Consider the following 26786-nt stretch of genomic DNA (forward strand, 5'->3'; position numbering starts at 1 on the left):
TAGGCGTCGTAACAGATAGGATGAGCAATTACATCCATCGAGATACTGCGTCCATCAAGCAACTACATCCAACGAGCAACTACATCCAACGAGCAACTACACCCATACACATGTCAACACATCCAACGAGCTAGTATATCCACCATGTCATTACATCCATACATGGATGTAATGGCTCGGTGGATGTGTTAACACGTGATCCTCTGTCAAGTGAGGAAAAAAACATGGCTGAGTGCCAGTAAGTCTCAGGGCTTCTTCTAGATGAAAAGCAACGATTAAGAAAGTTGGTCTAGCTCTCTCTCCTTTTGGTCCCTAAATGCAGACGATAAAAGAAAAAAATTCGGACAGAATCAGATAGGTTGTTGCTCAATTAAGCGATTAGTTGCAGACAAATTGGAAAGACCGGTGGGTGGTCACGAGTCAATTTTACCGCTATATTTAGCGGTTAAACCCTATTTGCGTGTAGGTCACGTAACATCAAGCCATAGGCCTGATTTTTCTTGCTAAAGTTATCGAGGAAACTGAATTGGATTTCAGGTCGCGTGACATCAACGTTCTGAAGTGTGTAGCGATCGAAGTATTTGCTTTGCTTGTCTGAGAAAACCCGTCTGATACGCGACTTTGAAAACAAAGAAGGAGAGTGCTTTCGATCAGAGCTGCATGCCTGCTCGTAGCTTGGCGTCTCCTTTGCCAACGAGCCTCCCGACCCGTGAGAAATATAGGAATTAAACAACTTTTTTCTCCAGCTTGATCCCTGCCTGCCCCTTCTCCTCCTATGTCTCCGACGGAACTTCTCTAATATGTTTCCCAATCTTCCTGAAGAATCTGTCGACAGTACTGTAAGCTAACCTTCGCCGAAGACATCTTCCACCCCTCCCATGGCGCTCCCGGGAGTTCTGCAACGGATCCTGTCGAGACTTGCGAGTTAAGGTTGGGGAACGTAATCAGCGGATTTTCTTCGGAAAATGCTTTACTTGGGCACTGTTTTTTAAAAAAAAAAAAAAAAAAAAAACTAACTCGCTTACACGCCTTTTTGGTTTTACGTCCTAAAGCACCCCCCCATTCATGCTGGATCATCGCTGAACCGATTCCTCAGCAACCGCAGGCAAGGCAGGAGTGTATGTGGACACTAAGTACCCTCAGAGACCTATTCTTCTGGCTTCGTGTGTACCTAGTGGCAGGAACTGGTGCTGTACTTGTACGCGTGCCTTAAACGGAGGTTATTCTAGTGTCGTATTATGTGCGGCCCTACAGTGGGAGAGTGGATCGACTCCGCCTAGGTTATACGCGCCATCTCCGAAAACCTAACCTGGCTGCACGGTTTTGGTTGCGAGTGACATTAATATTCTGCATATGACTTGGCGTTAGAACTCTAGCAGCGCACGATGCCAACTTGGGATGAACACTTTTGCAAACGCTCAATTCGTGCTTTTAATATGCCCCACACATGACAACACGTCGTTCTGCCTACATGCATATTTGTCCCTCTTTTCCCGACCAGCCATGGTGGCTTGGCGGTGTCCACATCAGCTGGGACCGAGAGCCGGACGTTCGAGGCAGTGATCGTTCTGCCCTCCATCTAGGTCTGGACCGGGGTCACATCCGCCGCCTGCGCCTCGGTAACGCGTGACGAAATGCGACATGCTTCCCCTTGCTGAATGCTTCGTTGCATTCATGTTTCTAAGAGACACCTGGAAATATCCCCGCTCTTATTCGGGTAGTAGTTTCTGGGGCAACTACATGCACTTGGGTGACGAGTCACACCCACCACCCAACCTATGTTGCAGCGTAATTTCGAAGTCCGTAAGGCATTACTTTCCATGAGTACAGGCCGCTCCGTCTCGCGAAAGCCGTGTAACCCCGCTAGTCTTCATCCATTGGCACTTGCCAATAGCCCCATGTCACGTCCAACAGTGATATATACCTCGCCTTTGCAATGTTATAGAGTTTCTCTGACACTTTCCACCAGGAAGCTGTCCGTCTTTGGTAAAGCGTTTAACTGCCCGTAGTCTATGCACATTCGGATTGAGCCATCCTTCTTAGCGATACACACGAAAGGGTGCTCGAAGGTGAGTTTTACCAGATAAATAATGTCCTAATCGAGAAGCTGTGGCACCTGCGCTTCAACATCTCTCCTGAGAGTAATCAGTACCTTGTATGGGAACGCCCTCCTCGGTTTTGTTCCGGCAACATGCCTTATCTTATTATGTGAGGTGACAGTAAACCTCCCTGGCTTCGCAGAGAACACGACCCTGTAGCTCTCTTCCAGTCTCTGGTTTATTCGCTGACTCCCACTAAGATGGTGCAAGTCAAGGGTGACCTGCCCTATCGTGGCATTGGCAGCACTGCATGTGGGAGCACTTTCTACATCCCCGAACTCATTGTCCGCTTCGAAGATAACCCCGACGTTATGAGCGCGCGTGAACTACTTGCGCAGTTCGCTTCCCTGCACCGACCTGTCACCATTTTCAGGGCTCCTAACAATATAACTTTCCTCCCGTTTCTGTTCTTTAGTCACTACATGCCCTACCCAGTTAGGCTTAATTTCGCAAGACAGCCCCGTTTCAAGCACGAGGACTTTCTCTCCCAATGTGAAATGCTTTGGTCGCGTTCGCATGCTATATACCGCTGCTTGTACGCTTGTAGTTTTGATTCAAAATGCTTGTCAACAACGCCGAGGACTCTGCCGTCCTCTCTCTGAGATTTTTTAGGTATTTTTTTGTGGTTTACAAGACCCAAAAGTTGCGTATACATACAGTCCATGCTCTTTTTAGTATAGACAGCGGGCCTTGAGCCTCCCTTCCATACATTAGTTCAAATGGTGACGCACCTGTGATATCGTTCGGGACTTCAAGGTATGCCCAGGGAAGGCGTCACCTAGAAGTCCCAGCACCCTTTATGCTCGTCCACTACATGGCAAAGCATGGCCTTGAAAGTGCCGTTGTAACGCTCTGCAATTACATTGATTTGAGGATTATCTGGTGTCGAGAATCTGATCTTTACCCCCAAGCGATTGAGTAGTTCCTTCGTGAGATAGGACGTGAAGTTTGTTACCTGATCACGGCATATAAGCTCCGCCACACCGTGTCGCTATAATATCTCAATGAGTGCCTGACACGTGGCTCTGGCTGTGAGAAATCAAAGAGGTACCACTTCAGGCCATCGCGTGCAGAGATCTACGACAGCCAGCGCATACCGGTGACCGCGCTCTGAGTAATGCTCCAGTGGACCAATGCAGTCAATGAGGACAGTCTCGAAAGGTCGTTGAAGCCTTGCCAATAGACTTATTTTAACTTCGTTTCTAGCCTATCCCCGTGATAAAATCTGGCACTCACGACGTGCTCGACAATGCCTCTTGACGTCGGCCGCAATAGTCGGCAAAAAAAAAAAATGCACTTCTAATTCGTGGTTTTGTTTTACTTTTAGAGAAATGTCCTTCACATCGCATGTCATTTTCCAATTAAAGCACCTCTGCTCTAGATGCTCCGGGGCAGGAGCCGTTTAAATTTTTGTTCAGTTAATTTTCTCTTTCAAACAACAGATTATCGTCAAGCAACATGCAATGCGTTTTATGGTGGGCCTGTTCCCAAGAGATTTTCAGAGAGCTGTCGTCACTTTGTGTTTCGCAAATTCTGTTTCAGCTACGCCTGATTCTGCGTCATTCTCAACCACGTCCACCACACATACAACTACAACCGGGTCTGGAATCTCTGTCACTGTATCAAATTCCAATCGATGGTTGTTGTCAGCTTGATTTTCTTAGGCCCAGTCTCCGCCTATCGCATGTAGTAGTCGATAATTGGCACCGACGGAGGTATCTATCGAACCGACCCGCGGTAATGTGGCCCTAAACGTCGTCTATATTGCTGCGGAGATGTGGGGACTGCGCTACTACGTTTGACACTCCTTTGAGATTGCCGCCGCTGTTGAGATAACCCTTTGGTTACTCTATCGGTACCTCTGTTGGTAGCTAATAGTAAATCCCACACGGTCCAAACCAGGGCCGACTTGCTAGAAACCGCGTCTGAGCTGAGACGGGGGAAAAGAAGGCACTGCCGAACCAAGGAAGAAGAAGCCAGCTGGGCTTAAGACTTGTCTTTTCGATCGTCAGAGAGCCAGCCGAACCAGTCGCACAAACCATGTCTTCGATCGACAGGCTGCTCACGCTGCTCAGTTACAAGATGGACCGAAAGCTGGGAAACTCCAAGACTAGCTTTTGTAAAGACCGCCGCCTGACCATCATCGCCGCCAACCTCTGGGTAAAAAAACATAATAAAGTGCAATCGGTAATTCAGGAAGAATTGGACCGGAAAAAAATCTGGGAGTCCACTCATGCGCAGTCAATACTGTCAAAAGCTGGCCGAATTTTTGGCTGTCAGCATGAACCCATTTTTTATAACGGAACAACCAGCATTCTCAGGTTCATGCACTGCTGAATGTTTAAATGGAAGATTCCTGGAAGGAAATGCTTTGCTTCCTCTTTTTTTTTTTCTTCTCTTGACGGAGCAATTTGTGAGGCCCTCAAGAAAGAGCTAAAACTCAGTTTTAAGTTCCTTTAAATATGTTTTAAAGGGAAACATGTCATGCCATACTCTAACGCTCCCACTTGCGATGAAAGTTTTGTTTGTTGTCTTATCTAGTCATTGTGTCTTGCCTTACTTCTCTGAATTATATTTTATAAGACCGTATTGCAAGGACATAATTATTTTGTTACCCTCCAGGTTCAATAGAAATATGCTTCAAATGCTTAGAATAATTGACAACATTGAATCCGGAATGAGGGGATCTATATTGCTAGTTCATATACCTCCGGACATAACCCTCACGAGGTGTAGTAGGTGTGATAAACACACTCTCAAGAAAAAAGGGTGTCAAAAGGTGTATTCTTACACCCTTTGTCCCATATAATACACCCCAGAATATCAATTCGACGTACAGTGCCCTAAAGTCGAACAGACGGCCCGAAAATTTACGAGGGGCTTGATAGCCGTGTGGTACAACATTGTAAATAGCTAAAGTGCGTGTCAAAGACCACATAAAGAAAACACCGAGTTTTTACAGTAGGGTCAAGAATACCCGAATTATTTTTTTCCTGTTCAGTAAAACGTGCATTAGCTATTTTAATAAGTTGTACCACACGGCTATCAAGCCAATCGTAAATTTTCGGGCCGTCTGTTCGACTGTAGGGCGCTGTATGTCGAATTGAAGTTTGTGGGTGTATTATATGGGACAAAGGGTGTAAGAATACACCTCTTGACACCCTTTTTTCTTGAGAGTGCAGAAATCCCGATATGAATCCCGCCACACGGACGAGTATTCCGACATCAGCACATTCTTTAGTTTTGCCATATTATGGAGACCTTCGTATGCTCCATTTCATACATAGTCTACAACACTATTAAAGCTAAAGGCGTGAGCGAGTGGTTTAGCATGTTGTGTGAAAGGCTATCAAAGGTAGAGCACTGTCATGAGAGCATAGCTATGCTTGTTATACAAGTGCGCTGGCGCATGCAAAGCGCTTTCGAAAACCATCAGCTTGCACTCTGGTTGTTGTCAGCGTTGAAAATGAAAGAGGAAGCCTGGAACCGACGCACCTGTGCTACAAGTTTTGACAGCGTTGTTGATTAAGTATAATTTGGAGTATAGATAATACGAAATTAAACCCGAAATACACGAAAACGCTGCTCTATGCTCCAGTCTCAAAAGCATCACTGGAAATATCAAATGAAAATTGAAAAAAGAAAAGTCAAATTGGACGTAAGTGATTTATACAGCGTAAGGTCGGTCTGCCAGGATGGGACCACGACACTGGTTTACACTATGGATGAGCAATTATGCCAGTGCAGTACGACTGGTAACCTGGGGTCCCTTAGCGAAAACTAATACGTTTGAAATATACCACATTCTAATTTGAGTGTATTTGAAATACAGTTCATAATTTTAAGTACACGAAAAATAGACCGAAAATATAAACTTCTTTTTTTTTTACTTAGTACTAAAATATACTTCTAAAAATGATTTTAAAATACCTCTACTTAAACTGCATTTGAAGTTCCCTTCATGCGTTTTGAAATATGTAAATACTAAATTAATAGACACAAAATGCCTTTCACATATATTTCTTGAAATATTTATTTAATTCATGCAAAATATACTCCAACCCTAAAAAAATGGAGCAATCAAAAATACGTGCAGAATACTCTTAAAATACTTGAAAATTGTAAATACTGTTGTGTTATACTCTAAGTACCTTTTGACTGCAATACTTTGGTAGTTTGACTTAAACTACCAAAATATTGAAAAGGTCCCCTTCTAGAAGTTCGCTTCAAGCAGATATGGAGTACACTGAAGCGCCTAAATACAGCATTTGATTAGTTCGTCAACTGAATTGCGGAGCATCGCACTGATAAATCAGCCCAGTTTATGTTATTGTTTCCTTTTTTCTATCAAGAACACACCTGATCAGTTCCTTGCACACCAATCACAAACGGGGTTCGGGAACTACAACCACAACATTTGCTGATGCTGGAAAGCTTCACCAGGTGCTGTGAACATATACGTTTGGCGTGGTTTTGTTAGCACAATGTTAGTTCACTGAACGCGTATACTCACCATTGTACGCGATGCGAATAGTGACTTTAATATAGTGATATTAACTGCCATATTAAATAGTCAACTACTAAAATAGAAAGGCAAAACAACTACTGTAAAAAAATTTTTTTTTCGCGGGCTCAATATTTCGCGATTTAGGTCAAAGTTGGAGTTTTGGAATAATTCGCAAATTCTAATTTTCGCGACGCGCTGGGATCGTATTATAGATTTTAATGTTTTTTACATTTTGCCGGAATTGTTCACGGGACCTATTTTTCGGAATTGTAGGCGATTCGCGAACTTTGCGAGAATTAGGTCCTCACGAAAATAAAGTCGTTTACAGTATTTTAAAGCAAAGATACTGCCTTAATTCGCTTCGTCCTGAGTGGTGCTACGCAGAGAAGCAATAACATGTATTTCATGAGCCGTTTGTGTGGATATTGTTTTAAGGACTGCGCCGAATTGTTATTAGTTGTATGAATGCCTTTTACTAAGAGATATCGTACACGAGCTTCAAAACACTGTTTCCCCTTTGACAGACTCCCGAGGAGAAGATCGAATACTTGGAATCTTAATAAGCGCAGAGGTGGTCACCGAAAAAATGATTACCTTCAATATGTAGGCTATATAAGGGTCTAGAGCAGTCAACGGGACTGTGAATAAGCTGTTCAGTGCGTCATGGTGTTTGTGTTTGTGTTCGTTTCTAATGTAGCTTTATGAGATGTATTTAGCAGTGCCTTCAAATATCACAGGGACACCATATGCTGACAAAATCGAAAATAAAAAAAAAAACTTGTGTAACCGGTTTTTAATGCACAAATGGCATCTTGAGTGTGAAGGGATAATATTTTTGGTATGTTTAAAATATTTTTTGATTCATATTTATAATGTATTTTGAATACATTACGCGCGTATTTCGAATGCGGCCAAAATAATACAGAATAAATACAAAATGAATATTCGTACTAAATATATTTCAACTTCGTTTGAAGTACGGCCTCTTTTTGCTAAGGGGTCTTTCACGTGCTCACGCAATAGTGATACACGACCGTACGCCGGTACGATGCTCATCCAGATCGAAACGGGCAGGGGTAGGGCTCGAGCCCAGAATCTCTGGGTTCTGCAGCACGAGCTTTCGCTCCACGCGCGTCGAGCTGGGTGTGTGCTTTAGCCCACTCGGCCATCGATCCCCCCAAATGAAAATCACGTTATGTAGAATATATCGCATCATTTGTCCCTTGCGCAGTGGACTGCGTCAACTCTAGGTCGACCTTCTCTTCTTGAGCCAGAAAATATTAGAAAACCACACTGAGAAAGGCTCACAAAAACAATTACCATGTCGCCGTCTCCGCACCTCGCCGTAACCACTACACTTTACGATGCTAACACGACCGCGCGGCGTCCATTTGCAATCCACGGCTCCGAATTTTTACCGAATCTTTACTGAACTTTCCTTCAAAAGTTCGGCAAAAGTTCGGCAAGTGCCGAACTTGGCCGAATCGGAAGTTAGGGAGATTTGTTTTATAACCACTATAGACCTTCATGAGCGAACACGGTGCCGGAGTGAGGAGGGTCGCGTATGCCAAGGGAGACAAATCTGGTTGTGCAACAAGACGGTTCTCATTACCCTGATCAGGCTACTTGGGCCGCTTCTCCGGAATTCCGCAATCAAAAGCAGAAGCGCAGGACAGGCGAAGAAAGAGAGAGGGAGGGGTACGTCCCGTGGCATTGCGAACAAGAAGAGAAGGGGGCCAGGATCGAGGAGGACTCTCGGAGGAAAACTGGGGGAAAAGAAAAAAAGACAGGCCGCAGCAAAAGCGAAATGCCCGGTGGCCCGGCCCCGGGGGAAGACACAAAGAGACCGACAACAAACGGCGAATTGCACGGCGTCGACAAGCCTGCGAGCTTAGAAGAAAAAGACAGCAGCTGCCTCCACGACACAGCTGCAAGGTGTCTGCCCTCAATGCAACAGTCATCGCAGCACTGGAGCGGGGAATTTTCCTTCGACTCAGAGTTTGACCGCGAAATTTCACCAGTTCGCCTCCCAGACCAGTCACAGAGCGACAGACCGCAAGCGCATACAAAAATGTGGACTCCTGATGGCGACCCCGCCAGCCGGCGAACTAATAAACCTCAATCGCCAACTCGTCTTCCATTCGTAATCATTAAACTGGTATATAAGTTAGTTGGACTCCTCATTTACTCTCGAATAACCTGATGGTAAAAGAACACCCGATGGCTTTGAGACAAATGGCTCGCAAATACGCCCATGTGTAGGTTTCGTCTCACTGCTAAAACCACTGTCGCAATCATGACGGTTACACCATTCACAGAGATGCGGGGCTGATTTTACGGGAACCGACTCCTTCATTCGGCATGCACACGCATAAACGAAAAAATAAGGTAAGAAAGTCAGACCAAACAAAATACTTAGTTGACGTAGAACGCATGGCATACGCTAGTCCAGGAACATAAACAAGCACCCGCACAGCGAATGCGAAGGCCTGCCTTCCATGAGTTGTTCGCTGTAAACTACGTCGGTTAAGGATATCATTTTAAACATCTCGGTAAACGTAAAACGACTCACACTCATAAAAAAGAAAGAAGAAATGGACGATCCAACCAGTTAGGCGAGGGTGGAACTGCTCGCCGTAAACGCCGACACCGATGTTTATCATTTGAGATTAAAGGGGAAGTTCCGATCTAGTGATATTTCTAAAGACAGTAGTGACTTTACACACACACACACACATACACACACATATATATATATATATATATATATATATATATATATATATATATATATATATATATATATATATATATATGTGTATATATATGGTTTTTGTATATATATAGATATAGATATATATGGTTTTTGTTAAAACTAAAAAGATATGCCGTATAAAATATTAAAACAATAAAAGCACGGAAAACAATATTCGAAAAAAAAAATCGACACCTCAATGATCCCACCAACCACTCAGAGCCGAGAAAAGGAGCGTAGGTCGCTTTGCTCCTTTTGCTAAAGAGCGGAGCTTAGAGAAGTGCTAACTCAAACTGCGTTTACGGCACACCATATCACGCCATTCTTTTTCCGCGGGAAATTTAGAGCAATGAAATGTGTCTCATTTAGGCGGTTCAAAATATTATTTTTCATTTCAGTGTCTCTTTAAGCCACATTGACGGTGGCCGCACTTAGACTGCCTTTGGTCCGGCTTAAACGGAGTATTCGAGTAATACTTGCTTCCCCCTCCCTAGTTCCTGGTGCATTACGGCAATCCGACGTGTGCCCTGAACGATTATCAATAAATGGAAGTTTTTGTTTGTCAAACATTTTCTAGGCTTCAAACGTATAAAAGTAATGGACGGAATTAAACGAGACTATATCGTATCCACAGAGTGTTTCGAGCTTATTCCATTTTACTTCTGTTCTAAGCTCAAACTAACGCGAATGGGTGGATCGTGCCGCTTCCAGAATATGATCTTGAAGCGTCCGAATTGACAAAATCGTAATGCGGCACAGCCTAACTGCCGTTCTCTGAGTCTTACATGGCCCTTTTCTCTCGAATGTTATTTTGTTTTTAGTAATGTCCAAGCTGACTTTTTATTTGCCCGTGATATTTTTCGAGACAAAAATGTACCCGTAATAAATATATATATATATATATATATATATATATATATTGATATTTTCATTACCATTACAGCACTAAATTAATTTATTACTTTGTGTAATTATCTACGCTGAAAAGTAATAACACGGTCCTGATTTATTCTAACACCAATTAAAGAACCGTAATTCCAATCCAGTATTTTATTTCCGCCACCCCTGGAACGAGGGAACACGATGGCTTACACATGTGAGCATTGTTCGCATCCGTTCTTTACGAACATGTAATGGTACATTTCTTCAAACTTACCACATAATCAAAACGATCGGCACCACCACACAACTACCTGCACCGCGCAGCAGACTTTGAAATCACCAAAAATTCCTTCTATAGTTCAAAAATAAATTATGTTTGGTTTTTGCAGGTTCTGCCAATGAACTGTGGCGATTGCAGAGACGGTAGAAACTGCTGACCTCAATTAAACGATCATATTCAAATATAGACAAATTACGTGCCGCTAAACTTAGCGGGTGGTGATCATGCGACACTTTGACGTTAAGTGACGAAACGACATCACGCGACTCTTTGATGTCAAGTGGCACTGTCACATCACGCGACACTTAATTCGCTCTCAATTTATAGGAAATCTTCTGTACTCATTTCACGTGGCGTCAGGTAACACTGTGTTTTCGCCATGTTACGACATTGCGATTCCCGGCGGAATTTAGCGGATATCGGTTTTCCTCTAAACCTGGAAGGCCACGACGTACTGTACACTTCAAGACACTGCTAGTGCGAACGTGCCACCGCCGCTTTATTGCATTTTACTTTGAAACTGTACTGGCCAGCATCAAACATTTACCACTTAGGGTAGCATTCCAATAGGGCAGTTCGCACTACTATGGAATATTTGATGACAGTCTTTCGATCCAGAGCAAAAAAACGAGAGAGAAATCCGACGATGCCCTGTTCGCGCTAACAGTGTCTTAGAGAGTACGTACACTGCACGACACTGTTAGGACAAAGAGCAATGACTCTATTTTTATGCTTTCCTTCCGAAATATTGGGGCTGTCATCAAATGTATTATATGGGTCGGAAAGTTCTCACTGAGTGCATCATCATGGTAGGTAATATCTGGTGCCTCGGTGTACATTTATGAAAATAATTTATAAAAAAAAATGCTCATGTGCTTTCACTATCAGTCTAGCGCTGTGTAACATGAAACACACACGGAATTCATTACCAAACCTCCCCCATTCAAATCAAATCAAATCAAAGTTTATTTAACATCACCAAGTATATATAAATGCTTGGTGATGTAAAGGCGCATTCCCACCGGCGATGTAAGTAGTCGCGCGATGCGACTGGGTCGCATCGCAAAAAAAGTTAGATGGTCACACCGGCGTGCGCGATGAGCGAGTCCAACGCCTTCGTTGGCGAGTCGTTTCTCGAAAACTCTCGCTCCGAACGCCGTTGATTGGCTCAGCCGCTCCGCGACTAGATCGCATCGCAAAAAAGTCGGGTCGAGTAGCAACTGCTCAAATCGCGTCGCTTTTTGCCCGCGATGGTCGCTTTTGCGATGAAAGTTATCGCGCGACTAGATCGCATCGCCGGTGGGAACGCGCCTTTAGTGTGAGGTGACGCGAGCGGCGGATTCGTAACTCATATCCGCCGCTCGCGCTCTCCCGGACGAACAAAGAACCAGAGGAACGGGGACGGCGGTGGAGACGCTGGCAGGGCCTGTCGCCGTTTGTGCTGCTGCAATCGCATGACTTTGATCGGTCAGTTAATGTGTCAGGCAGTTTTCAGCCGGAAGAGACAGTGCGTTAAAACAGGATTGTTGCGTTCCTTTTTCGAAACTTTTCAAAACAAGCGTGATCTTCATAATACACATCAGCATCTCCGTCATATTTGATATGCCCCTGCGCGTACCGCTTCGTATTCAAGTAAATTATCTCAGCACACTGACCACCATCAACGAGGAGGCGCACTGAAAATCCCCGGATATTCTGTTTTCATCTCTTCGTCCATCTTGGAACTATACCACCCTGCCATCTATAGGACGTTACGAGTAAAGAGGTGCTCGTTTTGCTTAAGCATAAAAAAAAAAAATACACGGTGATCGCTACAGACAGGATGACAGAGATATCTGCGGACATGCCGCACGCAAGTTCCAAACATGTTCGCTTCGTACATGTTGTGAGATGATGATGTGTGGTTTTACGAGCTAATCAAGAGGCAGGAGAGGTGGTGAACGTTCAGGTGCTAGGCAGGCGGGCCTAAGCATGGAACGGTTCGAAGAGCCGGGCCCTTTGCATGAGATCCGGAGCGTCGCAGCTCTTCTTCTTTCCTCACAATATGTAGGATTAGAAAATGTCTCCAGATGGTTTTTGTATGATTGTAACGGGACGGCCGTTCAAGGAAGAAACACTGCTCGGGCTGCGTCTGCAGACTACATTTTGAATGGCGTACTACCAGTGGGACACTGAAAAAGGCCGACACAAATTTTGCGCTTTCCACTTATCCTCGCTTCCTCCTTTACCATATCCTCTTCATCTTTCTATTTGTCTCAACACCACACGTCTAGCTCTTAACGAGATGTGATCGGTAGTAAGAACGTCTTCCACGCAGAAGACCAAGGTGGTCTAGCGGTTATCGTAGCAGCTAAAGGGTAAATATCCACGGGCTCACCTTTGTACCAGAGGACGCGGTCAAAGGGGTATCCTCCGAAGGGACACTGCAGCCTGGTTGTGGCGCCCACCAGCGCCGTCTCGTTGTACGCAGGCCGTACAAAGAGCGGGGCACGCACGTTCAGCCTGAACGCGTGCTGCACACGGCCGGCCGCATTGGTCGCACGGCACACGTACTGACCGCTGTCCCCGGCCTCGACCGAGGTCCAGTTGAGGAAGCTGATGACGTCGCCGGTCACGCCGTCGCTCGTGGACCAGAGACGGAGCCTGGGGCCACCGCTGACGATGGGCCAGGCGCTGTCCAGAGTCCAGGACACGCTGGGCGGAGGGTCTCCGGACACGCGGCATCCGAGGCTCGCCGAAGATTTCGGCGACACGGCGCCAGGAGTCTCGAACGTCTGCTCCAGCCGGGGAGCCCGTTCTGCGTCAGGTTTTAAAAAGAGCCAGAACATAAGTTGTGGTTTATAGTCACTGGCAGGATGAGAACGGCGGGGAGGTGTATATACTCATAAGACAGATGTCAAGAAAAAAAAGTCACCTGGATTAGATGTTTCGTAAAATGCAATGAAGGCGCGATAGCGTTTGATACGAGTTTTGAAAAGCAGGACTTTCTATCGGAATTTAGAGGAGATATCGTTCCGCTGAATTTAGAAGCGAAATTGTGCCGCCACGTCATGAAACGAGGTAATGACGTCACGTAACGCAATGGCATATCATGGCACATCGAAGTAACGTGAGACCATGATGTCACGCGAGACTGTGACGTCACATGACACTGTGCCGCCCGTAACACCACGACATGCTTGAGCGAGCAGCTCGTCAATAATCCCCGTGTGCGGTCGGGGACGAGCACTTACAAACGAAGGATGCTAATATATAACATAACACGCAGAATTCATCCGACAGGACGGCTGAAAATGCGGCTGAAAAACTCGGTGAAAGACTCAGTATGAACAAGTAACCTTTTTGAGTACGAATATAACATCGCAAAACATGGTTGTCTGACAAACAACAAACCCGCTGAATGCCCGCTAAGATGCCGGCGGTAGCATTCTTCATATCGGCATCATAGTGGAACGCAGCTTCCTATTGGTGTAGAATTCTGGCAGTGCTAGTATTAAGTCCCCGTATATCGATATCAGTAATTTATTTTGGTTTCACATTGGGACGAAGTTACCCTTTCACCCCATTTCAAAGCTTCCTACCTTCAATAGCGACTAGGAGTCTCGTCAGCCTGGAGGGAGCATGCGCTGTCAGAAAAACATGAAGGCCAACCAGACGCCCTGCAATTAGTCTCCTGACAGTGGCTATACACTAAAAAGTGCTACACGTTCAGGGGTAGCGATAACAATAAGGATTGTTCGTTTATAATGTGTTCGACGAAATGTAAATCAATGAGTAACTTCGATTAGACAGATCTCTAACGGGGTGTGAGCGAAGAGGAGCGTCGCTGTGATCGGACTTTTGTCAAAAGTGAAAGACTAGCGACGACGTCATTGGTAAACCTAATGGTGCTTCCATCCATGCGTGAATGAGGTTAATGGCAGACTGTCCATTGGGGTGATTGAGGCTTAAGAACACGATCATTCCAAGCTTCCAAAGTGATTTTTACTGACGTCATTCTCAACTGATAATCACGGTTGTAAACTGACGGGTGGGAACCAGGAGAGAGCGCCACCAAAATATCTTGTCGAAGGGACGCCGCCAAGTATAAGGAATTCTGCAGTGCAACCAACCTTCACTTCCTTCTAATCATCTGTCGCAGTCAGTTATTCATTTGATTCACTTATTTAAAACACTTTTTTTAAGGGTTCTCAAAATCCTGCAGTGTACTGGAACCTTCATGGCAACCTATAAAACCCCATGCTAGCACTCGAGCTAAAACATCCATATTGCTCACCAATGCCAGCGAAACTAAGCATTGGATATATAGTTTTTATGTAACTTCAAAGTCTAACCTTCACTGCGACACATTGTAAAGTGCGCCAGCAGAGTTCCGACACAACTATTCCTTGAGTATACTAAAGGAACTCCAATAAAGAGTTTATCAATGAATTCACAGTAAAAAAAAAAATAATTTCAATACTATTATAATTACAAACGCCCAATTTTGTGTGGTGTGAAGAGGACAGCTGTCAGCGAATTTTTTTTTTTTTAATTGCCACCCACCAAAAAGAAAACCAAAACAGTCTTCGAATGCCCAACGCGCTTCGGCGGGTTCGTAACTGAACGGGACGTAGTTTTTTTTTTTTTTTTTAGCGGTGGCGCCTTATTTCGTAGTTGTTATGCTGCAGCAAGGTTTACGAGCTATTTCATATTTGTATAAATAAAGTCGCGAGAAACACGCAAACGCCGCCTGTGCAGGTTCGCCATGATATGGCGAATATTAAAATATAAAATCTTTGAATAAGTTTTTAATTTGTGAAAATAAGCATATGGTCGCAAATCACAATTTTCTGAGGAGCATTCAAAACAACTACGTCAGTAAATTTGAGAGATATCTAGAGCGTGTGAAAGCGCAGTGGAAGGCTGCAGTTATCACTCGTGTTACAGTTTCAAGTCTGGCGGAACGAAAAAAAGAATTATAAGGACTTCTAGCAAACCTTTACCATGTTCCACGTACGGCATTACCGGAGCCTTTGAAGGAAGCGTTTAAGCGCGCGCCCGGGTGATAAAGTTACCGCAGGGCCCATGCTTAAAACGCATGCTTCAAAGCCTCCGGTTGTGCGGTACGCGGAACACGTTAACGGATTGCTAAAGCATCCCCAATAAGAAACGGAACAACCGTCTTGGCACGCCGAATTTGGATGCATTTTCGGGACTCAGAAAAAACGCAGCACGCGAAACAAATCGTTCTACAGTTGACATAATCAGTGGTTTTCAATGACGCTCAGCATGGCTTTTTTTTTCATAGAAAATACTTATTTTAACAAAATAAAACGTTTGTGAAAGGCATTAGTAAATTATTTGACTGATCACGAGTCTTAGCCTCCTCCCCCCCCCCCCCCCCCTCCTGCCCGAATAACCAATACAACCTGGAAGACAAGGTCTGGACCGTTCTCCACCAAACCGCATCATTAGTTCATTCAAGCCGCGCCACCAGGCTTGTTTGAACTCGCGGCTAGTGCGTCATGCAGAGCCTCACAATAGGTTCGCACGCGGCAACGCCAAGACGCCCACTGCTGCCGATTTGCATCACACTCTCCAGAGTCATAAAATGTTTTCAAAGTTCCGAATTCTATTCAGTCCACTTACTGAAAGTCGATCCCCGCAGAAAAGTGTTCTGATTGTCTGGTGTTACCCGTAACGGAAGTTATTAGTCGGCCAGTTGGGAGATAGGCACAAAACAAGAAAAAACTTATATAAAACGTTTCCGCGTTACCACGGCTACGGCGGGCATTGATGAGTTAGGACCGAACGGAAGGTGCGTTGATTTCCGCTAGATTTTTGTATATCAAGTAGACGCTAACCTTGTTCGCCAAAGACGATTTCCGGCTCGTTTGCTGGCTGCAGTTGCGCCGGTGCCGCGTCTCGAACTCTACGCCTCAGACGCTACTCGATGAACTCGACTTATGTGTGTTTCGAGGCGAGAGAGCGCGACGAGACAGCGAGGTACAAGTCACGCACTGCTCGCAACGAGGGAAACAACTTCAATAAAAAAAGTGAAAGGCGTTTACACATCTCTGTAACACGAAAATAGGGCAGAGCTCTGGAAGAGGAGGAGGGAGGGTACAGGAGGGTATGCTCCTCCTCCTCCTCCCTTCCTCCCCTCCTCCCCTTTTCCTCTTCTCCTCTCGTCCTTCTCTAAAGACCTTCTTTCCCCCTCTTCCTCCTCTCCACCTCCTTTCCCCTCATGATCCTCGAATCTCTTCCTCTCTTCGTCCTTCTTCCATTCTAATCCTCCTCTACCTGCCTTCCGCCTCCTCCCCCTTCTCCGTGCCTTCATCTCCTTCTTCTCCTTTCCTCCCCTCCTCCTTTCCTGCTCCTCCTCGATACTCCCAGCTCCACACACTTCCCCCTAAATTTAGCTGAAACATTAACGGCACGTGACCTCAAGACCAATTTAGTTTCCATGCTAAATTTAGCGGGAAAAATGACGTCACATTACTTGGTGTCACATCACCTATGAACTAATTCAGTTTCTCTGCTAGATTTAGCGAGAAAATTGACGTCACGTGACGTCAACAGCAATTCGATTCCCCGCTAAATTTAGAGCGGATTTGAATTAGTGTTCAGGTCATGTGACGTCAAGTTTCTTGCTAAATTTAGCGCAGTTATGCCGACGGCAATGGCGATGCCGATGCCGCGACACACAAAAACGGGCACCTAAGAGCTGCGCTCTTAAACAAACAAGTGTCATGTCGCCACAGGCCAGGAACAATGATAGAAGAGCTCACTCAAGAACGAACGCTACAGTGTATGCTATTCGCTTTGACCGTAAAGGGCAGCGCCATGTTGGGGATCGCAACTGCCCCCTCACGACTCGGTTCTAAAGCGAAGTTTGGGAGTTTCAGTACTGTGAGAAGATTCAGTGGCTTTAGTACTTTCGCCAAGCTTCAGTATGTTTCCCGCTTGGGGCGCGCAGGCTTCTCCTAATAATGACGTAATGCTCATATCTTGTATTCAATGTACTGTTAGCATAACTCACCTCCTCGGACCGCAATGGAATGCATATTTTTGTGTTTTTTTTTATAAATATGTTTCGTCGAAATGATGCACCCTGTAATTAGGATGCAGTGCCATCCTAAGAGCGCATCACGGTAGAATTTCGTCTCAGATTCGAGATACTTAGGAATCTAGATGGCGCCACCGCTCTGGCGCGGCAAGAGACGCTTTGGGATGCAAAGCCAATATGATATGACTTTTTTGAAGTTTCGCCGAATTCTTGTCTGCATCAAGTAACCCCCTCTTAAGGGCCATACGCACATTCGCGTTTGAACACGTTTGAGTGCGTTGCGGAGTCTTTGCGGCCAGGCGCGGTCGCTTGCAGAGCGACGCGCGCCTTCCCGCAACGCTCGGTAGCGCGACGCAAGCGAGTAGAGACTCGCTCAACTTTCCGAAGCGTTGCGGTGCGTTCGGGTGCGTTCGACCAATCAGAAGTCGAAAGAGGAGAGGGGGTGACGTGTTCGCTCGCCCCACCCGGCCGACTCGGTGAGACGTATCCGGTTCGCCGGTCGCAGCGCTTGCTTTTTCGTTTTGGGGAGCGGTGGGGACTGTATTTTCCAAGGCTGCGATGGTTCAAGCTTGACAAAACGTCGGGGAAGCCGGCGAGATTGTCCCAAGATCGAACACCGACGCCGTCGCCGTGCGCCGCCATGTTGCCTTGGATTTCGCTTACTATTGGTGAGCCACTAGCGACGATAGCGAGTTCTTATTGGCTCTTGACTGCGGTTGACTGCGTGTCAACGCAACTGTGCGTACAAGCTTGGCGCAAGCGGTCTTCGCAACGCAACGCGTTCGCTTGCCGCTACGGAACGCACCGCGCTCAAACGCGAATGTGCGTATGGGCCTTTAGGCTTGGTGCTCTTTTTTAATGGTGTGACGGCGCACTATGCCCGCGGGCAACTTACAGTCCGAGTGCACAAGTAGAGGTGGTGGGTTCATGGCCTCGATCCGCGCTCGAGATGTATCTGCGCTGGGTGGCAGTAGCTTGCTCTGCTGTTCCAAAAACGTGTCTCCGAGTGCCGATTGAGCTTCGGTTCGGTGCCATTCTCAGGGGTCGCTTTACTTGTTTTCCGAAGCGATTAACACGAGCGTTCTTGGAAGTGGGAATTGCATGCTGGCGTATCATTTATGAGCATATCTCGACGTGGGTCGTTTTAGTAAAGGCTAGAAATTATATCTCAATGGCTAAATTGTTATCTTAAAAGAGCACTGAAGTAGATATTGAGATCATCTAATAATTGTGATAACTCAATCTACAGTCTCTAATTACCCTAAAAAAGGGAGAGCACACTCACTGACTCTCGATTCCCATATGAAAACTCTAATAAATGATTGTTACGCATCCCTCGTTCTCATACTTATAAAAGACACCAGGAAGCTCTGTAAGGCGGCGCTTTAGAATAATTACTGTATTACGCCTCATAAACCCAAATATTTAACGATTTGTTTCCTTGATACAATGCACAACACTCTTAACAATACCGTTATTTCTAACATTCTGAATCTCCATAATATAAAATATTTTCATTGGTCAAATTTTATGACACTAGTGAACCCCCCCCCCCCCCCCTTCCTCTAAAAAAAAAAAAATTGTCGAAGAGAAAATAGTGCTCATTTATTTCTAGTGCTCTGAGTTTACTTGAAATCTTGGAATCTGGAACTGCCTATTCTGTTAACTAAAGCCAATGAAAAAATACGCCGTCAAAATAAAACTTCCCGAAGGAGCACTTGAGCGCCCAATTAACACGTGAACTGGTGAAGCCATAACACTGGGACAGACCGACCTCACGGGCCGAAAGAAATGCTTTCGAATTTACAATATTTTTTGCAAAGGATGTCTTTTTCGTTCGTCAGCTCAAATCGCCCATGTGGCTGAACCTAGACTGTTGGTTCATTTTGAAGGGAAAATATCCAAGCCTTTTGCGTAGGCTGGCAAGCTATTGCAAAAGAGCTTGGTACCGTCGTTTGGAACTTCGTAGAAGTGCAGATAAGAGTTCGCATTGACTTTTTCGGATGGTCATCAGACGTAGAATGTCAGGGCTTATGTTTGAAGATAAGAACGAACAACCTGCGGCAAATGGCTCATAATTTGTTGCAGCCAGTTCAAGGGACTTTAGTGTGCAAACTACCTGTGACCGCCGTAACCGAGACCGTAACAGCCGTCTCAGCCTTCTAAGAGGCGATTTCCATACTTTAGATTCTAAAGTATGGAAATCGCCTCTTAGAATATTTTTATATCATCTTAAACTTTAGATAAAATTCGAAAGTTCATCTAAAGTTTAAATGAAATTTCAAATTTCAAGCTCAACCTAAGTTCAGAGGCCATTATCAATTGTTGAAGATTTTCTTTTGTTCATTTACACTCCTGTTCCGGCCAAGAGACTGCTGAGCTGCTCCCAGTTCACGTGAAGCCCACTGGACAAGCTATGACCACGGTGGCCCAATGTGCAGGAATCTGGCAGAAAACATTTTGGCCGGGAGCTTTCAATAGAAGGATGGAAGTATGGTTAGAGGCTGTTTGGCTCATGTTTACATTTGACAATGTATTATAGCAAATAAGGAGTGTTTAATAGCTAAAAAATTATCAATAATTATCAATAATCCCCTTCAGTTCCAACGAGACGTATAACATTCGGACTAGAAATTCCTTAATTAATCAGACACCGTACTGCATAAATACAGTTACAGTAAATATATTTTGTATGGTGTCTTTAGTGAATCGGAATATTAAACAATCCATATTCTATCTTCAAAAATCATCAGTAACAAATGGCAATATCGTCGGTAAAGTAAGTAAAATAATATAAATTTATAAAAAAATAATTGGATTTAAATAATTAATTACGATTCTGTGACCGTGTCTCATTTAACAAATAAATTTGACATATTTTATCTCATGAATGCTAATCATTAACACATCGTGAGGTAAAGAATATGTCACAGGCTTTCCAATTTTTGTAAATATAAGTGAACAGAAGCGCTTTGTTCGAGACAACTCTGGCAGAGTGAAATATTTTTGTCATTTAGGTACGACATGCGCCGATAACCTTTTTAAGTCGTATGTTCACCGAGGAATCTCCCCAGTGTGAACTTTTCTTAGGTTAGTAGAATAATAAAAAGTAGACGTTAACTGAGCTCTCTTCAGTTGCGCCCACTCACTGACACCTGAGGGAATGAGGGTTTTACAATATGACCCTGTATCTCTTTTGAAGTCATGCGGTGGTTATACAAGCCCTTAATGATGCGGCGAGAGAAGTGCCTTCCGCTGTTCCTTCGCCAACTTATTCTCACTGATCTTGGCACCGGGAGCCATAGGCAGTATTGTAGGCACCAAGTCCAGCTTATTTCTAAATTCCTAGGAGACGTCGGGTGGATTGTTTCTGTTTGCATACACAAAAACCTGTAGTTAATTCTTTCACGCTGCTGATACTCCAGTTCCCGTTCGGAGCCAAAAAGGCAACGAGCTTAAGATTTTTAAAGCTGCTTCTAAAGATCAAGGTCATTGATACGCATAAAATAACATTCTTTTTCTCTCTCCAATGTGTGTTCTTGCACGCAGCGTGAATATAATTTTTGATGCATTGACCGCGCGCTAGTTGTCTTAGTTCTGCATAGCAATAAAGAAAGGAAAAAAAAATATTAAAAGAACGGAGCGGATTTGACAGATAAGTGTAGCAAAAGTGACAAGAGCGAGCTCCGGCCTCTGCCAAGCACGCTCACTCGTTCAGTGCATCCATCGTTCAGGGAAACATGCTCGTGCTCGTAGGTTTGAGCTCAGCCCCAGGTGATGTGGCAAAATAAAATACAGTAATACGAGGGTTGATCAATAAGTTTTGCGTCCTCGCCTCTGACTTTTTTAGCCAGTCATGGACTGTGTTACATTCAAATGAAATTTAGATTATCCTCTTTTCAAGGAACACATAACTTCGCAATATAGTCCCCTTCGGCGGAGAGCCACTTCCGCTACCGATGTACTATTTTTCGCTTGCCGTCATAGAAGATTGAGGGGGATTGTTGACGAAACAAACGCAGTAGCGCTGGAGGAGCTGCCGTTCCAAGATGTTTTGCCTCGTTCACTTGACAATCTTTTTTGACTGTTTTCCAAAATAAATAAATATCTGAAGGGAACATAATTTGGGTTCAAGGAGGAGGTTACCGATGCAGTGCGCCGTTGGTGCCGTCGACAGCCGTCCTGAATCATCTGCGACAGCATGCGGAGAGGGGTACACTAGTAGCGCAAGTGCACCGCCACCGCTGCAGCTTATATCGAAACTTTATGTGCTCTTTGGAAAGAGGACATTCCGAACTTTGATTCGAATGTAACATCTTTTGAATTCCATCACTGAATAAAAAAGCCACAACCTGGGAGACAAAGCTCATTGACCACTCTTCGTATTTACATGGCAGGGCACGAGCCCGTGAGCCTATAGCTCTGCCAAATGCTTTTGCTTGCACAAGATTTCGCGCAGAAAAGAATCTTTCCAAGGTAACGCACTCGCGGTCATACATTGTGCACTACAACTCGGTACTACTATTTGTACTTACATTTTAATTTAATTTCTGGAAAGCTACAGGTTAAAGCTAAAAGATTAATCGAAAAAAGAAATGAGGCTCCGTAAAACAATAACGAATGGAAAATAAAAAAATGTAAATCCACGAACTTGATAAGTATTTTATTATATTCCTAATACAACCATGCTGCGCCAATGGGCTCAGTAGTTGATGATGCTAACGACAAATAACTTGACATAGGAAATGCATCGTCCCGTCTTCTGTAATATCCGCTTCAAATTGCGCTCTTCAAAGAAGACATTTGAGCGAAAGTACCTCCGACCACGAGTTCGGCGGTCGCTTGGGCCGATCGACGACCGTCCCTGGAGGATACGAAGCACTGCAGCATGCCTCCCTGGTGCCTGGCCACGGAGCTGACCCGCACAAACCCCCGTTCGAGGCGCTCGAAGCCCAGCGGGAGCGGGGACCCATTCAGGGTCCAGTCCAGGGACACGTCGTTGTCTGGCAGCGAGGAGCTCGTGTTGCACTGGAAGGCCACCGAATCCCCGGCCTCGGCTCGCACCAGGATGGGTCGAAGGGCAGCTGACAGCTCATCTGCGTTTTCAAAATAAAAGTGAAGTTATTCTAGGTCCAAAAAAAAGTTTTTATCCAAGGTATTAAGTTGGGAAACCTAAAGTGCAGCGGGTGGACGGGTATACCTTTTTTATCGTATGGTCCGGTCCATAAATCGAACATTTGTATGATTTACGCCCCCTGTAAACGGATCCACTTACATGTGTATACTAGAGTCACTGAATGTTCCCAGAGTACCAAAACTCCCCAGCTTCGCTTCATTACCGAGTCGTGGCGCAGCCGTCGCTATCACCAACATGGCGCTACCCAGTGCGGTCGAAGGGAAGCGCGTACAGTGTAGCGTTCGTTCTCGTGTGAGCTTCCCAATCCACGTTCCTGGCCCGTGGTGACGCTGGTTTGTGTTTATTAAAGTTTGTTCTTTCTTTGCGTGCAGTGCAAGACAGGCTTCTCGCTGTCTCCTCTATCTCTCTATCTCTCTCGCCTCGAAACATTTTTAAGTAGAGTGTTAGGCTTCGCGTCTGAGCTGTAGAGTTTGAAACGCAGCACCAGCTCAACAGGAGCGAGGAAATGAGCCGGCAATCTTCTTTGGCGAACCGGATTAGCGGATGGTATGCAAAGAGGTAGGGAAAATCGATGCACCTTCCGTTTTGTCCTAACTCATCGATGCCCGGAGGTCCCACCCGTGCGTGCCCGCAGTAGCCGTGGTAACGCGGAAACGTTTTATATACATTTTTTGTCGTTTTCGGCATATTTGCAAAATCTGCGACTGATAACTTCCGTCACGGGTTCCACCAACCAATCAGTACTGGATTCTGCGGGGATATACTTCCGGTAAGCGGACTGAATATAATTCGGTGCTCTGGAAGCAATCAGCGACTCAAGTATATTTCGAACCTATATTTGTACATTTGGCGCTGTGAAACTGCAATGAAAAGCCCGCATATGCGTAGTGCTGGTTTCAATATTCTCGTCATGAAATCGATATACAAATCTATCTCCCGTAGCAATTTTCTAAATGTTTTGTAATTCGCAAGGTTCAATAAAGCGTGCCGACTAAAACATAAAAAAAACCTGTTTTACACTTTGTAAATTATGGCAAATAATTATTATATCTAAAAAGAATGAGTAATTAGCTCGAGTTATTCAATTTGGCTTAATTTACCGGAACGTAAGACCGCTATATTTAGCGTCCGCGTAAAGATTTTATGTTGATTTTCATAACGTCTGCCTCACCTCAACGGAGACAGAAAGCCCTACACTCCTTCGCAGCGCTTATCAACTAGGAAAAAAAAAAAAAAAAAAGGGGGCCAATGAAGTCACAGGGACATGCGCTAAGAAACGGAGAGAAAGAACGATACGAGAGTGCGCGAGGACGTCAGAACGCCGAGCTCTGGTTGGAATGATTAGTGGGTTTACCGAACGCTAGCTGCCTTTGTTTCCACTGCACTCGTCGAACGCGCTAGAGAGCGTAACACCGGCGTCCGGCGTTCGGCGTTCTCATTCGAACGCGTTCAACGAGTGTAGTGGAGACAAGGGAAACTAGCTTTAGGTAAGATGCCTCGAGCGCGTTTCGTACTGGACTGGTTAGCGTCCTGCCCGCCCATTCGTCAAAAGTGGTCCTAATTTGTCACCAAATGACGTCACAAAGGTTGGAGTGCTCTGCTGTGGGATGTCGCGATCCTGGCGCTTGGTCGTAGAAATGCTGGCGAAAAGCCCGAACGCGCGACAGTGTCGCTGTCGTCGCGACGTTCGAACGTCTGGTTGCAAAGCTTCCGTGGACTGCCACACTGGAGAGCGACCAGCAGCAGAACAGGCGTCTGCCACAAGAATGCACGTATTTTCCCAGTTTGTCCCCGAAAATGGTGTCCATATCGCGGAGTGGATAAACACACCTGTCGGAGACGCCTTCCAGGCAACTATACTTTAGGTACACCCACCGATCAGTCGTACCAGAGCGCGGCGTTCTGGTGTCTCCGCGCGCTTTCGTCTTTTTCTCGTCTTCAGTTTCTCGTTGCATGCACATGCGAGAGACCGATAACTCCGCAGTAGGTAACGCATGCTCCAGCGTTACTAAAACACTCCGTTGTGAAACTCACACTTGGAACCCGGACCGCTCACGTCCATCGAGACCAAACTAAATACGGTAACAGCGCCACCCTTTAGCATCTAGTCAAAACATGAAAGTTCATTTATATTGCCACAGCGAAATGGCAATGCGAGGTTGAGCCACTGGCCCTTACTTGACTGGACCTGAACCGATACATGCAGACGCGCAGTTTCCGGAGTGGCCGCTGCGGGAAAAATGGCGGCGTTGCGATCGCCATTAGTTCGGTGCTCGAGTACAGATTGAAGCCACTTTTTCCAAGTAGGCTCTATGGCAGTTTTAACATGTAGTACAGTCCAATAGACAAACAGGACGACGCGCAGGAAAATAATTTTGGAAGGGTCAATAAGAACTTCAGTTAGAAATACCAGTGTCATTGTATTACAGCGATGTCTCGTTCATATGGACGCCTTCGTTCCCTCGAAAATTCGTCCCTAATATGAGTTGTTCATAATAACAAAGCAAAAATGCACGTATTTTCCCAGTTTGTCCCCGAAAATGATGTCCATATCGCGGAGTGGGTATTCGTATTAACGGGATCCATATTAACGAAATATGACCGTTGTATACAGGGATGGTCGTCAGACTAACTTGGCACAATAGCCGCCCGTGTACATGATGTTGTTAAAAATGTAGCCATAGCTGTGCCATAACCGAAGTTAACGATTAGTTCCTGTTAGTTACGGCTCTATACGTTACGGCGTAGTTAAATACAATTGGCTAAAACTCGCTAAAGGGAATTTGCACATTGGCCAGTGGCGACTGCTAGCTTTTACTGTGTCGCGCCTAAATATGTTTTCTATGCCGTGAGGTGCCAATGCACTTTGCCACATCAACGTGGCATAACATTCTAGCGCCAATTTCATTGTCTAGATGTCAACTGTACTCTATAGTGTTTGGCAACAACACAAGCACACCAATATTTTGTTCGAAAATTAACCACAGCGGCATTTAAATCGAAAAAGAAATTCATTCTCAGACTGAACCTGGTGGATAATCTCAAAACTATTTCAACTGTTGCTACAACCGTCTTTCCATAAAAGCAGCGACACTCCACGGAAGTACGGCTGCAAGCTAAACGCTCGCACTCTTTGTACAAATTGGCCGAACCAGATTTCCCTTTTTTTCCGCGCCTACTCCACTCCTGCTGGGATATGGGATAAGACTAAGAAAGGGAGGATGGGAATGAAGTTTGAAGCGTAGGTAATTCCCTTTTTCACCTCTGCTGGCATTAAACAACCGGACTGGGGCATCTCGTGCTGCTAGGCTGTAACGCGTTAGTGCCCCCAAGTGGGGAAGGTCATAACCTCGCTAGCACTCCTGTAAGCTCTCCCGTTCTGGAAACAATTGACGCCGCAGTCTACCGTGAAGCATCGCGTTCACCAATGCGTGCTCCTTGAGCGCTTTCCTAGGATAGGCGATTTGAAACAAAAAATATAGACAATCGTTGAATATACAAACGTCCTATTCTCATTACCCTATATGGTTGATCATGTTAAACCTATCTCTGAGTGCGAGATGTATATGTTAATTTTCATTTCAGTATATCTCTTAAGATAAGGTTGAGGATATTGTTTTTTTCTAGGTAGACAGAAGCTTTACACTGGTAAATATGACGGTGTGGTTATTCGGTTAACACATAAGCACAGGTTCCTTCATAAGGTCATCAGGCAGTTGATCCCTTGTTCCCATAACGCATTAAGTTTATTCTCTCGAGGAGGAGAGCACAAACATCAGGTGTCATTACAACCTAACATAGACATTGTCATTGTCTTACATTCAGTCCGAATACAGCAGACGCTACAACCAGATGATACGAATCAAGCAGCGAAAAAAATCCATCATCACGGCGCTTGTTCTCTCTGAGGGTTAGCTAGAAGTCGCTAAACCATTCGAGCACAAAATAAAAGCGCCAGTACGCGGCGCATTTACGGTGCGTGATTCTTTTATTCAGTTAAAAAAAGAAAATAAAACGGTCAAATACAATGATATCCGCAGCGATGCACTTTTAAAGCTGATTGATTGGCTCCACG

General features: G+C 45.1%; 1 protein-coding gene across 1 annotated transcript in view; it reads right to left on the reverse strand.

The window, feature by feature from the left end:
• The window catches only part of LOC115324113 (Down syndrome cell adhesion molecule homolog), a 198498-nt gene that overhangs the window by 101955 nt on the left and 69757 nt on the right, over window positions 1-26786 (reverse strand). Inside the window, exons 6-7 of the mRNA XM_042286225.1 lie at window positions 22392-22670; window positions 12901-13320 (exon numbers count right to left, since the gene is read on the reverse strand). Coding sequence (XP_042142159.1) covers window positions 12901-13320; window positions 22392-22670 — 699 coding nt within the window. The remainder of the gene's footprint in view (window positions 1-12900; window positions 13321-22391; window positions 22671-26786) is intronic.

This window comes from Ixodes scapularis, unplaced genomic scaffold, assembly GCF_016920785.2.
Source record: "Ixodes scapularis isolate PalLabHiFi unplaced genomic scaffold, ASM1692078v2 PGA_scaffold7__128_contigs__length_106722199, whole genome shotgun sequence".
Classification (NCBI taxonomy): domain Eukaryota; kingdom Metazoa; phylum Arthropoda; class Arachnida; order Ixodida; family Ixodidae; genus Ixodes; species Ixodes scapularis.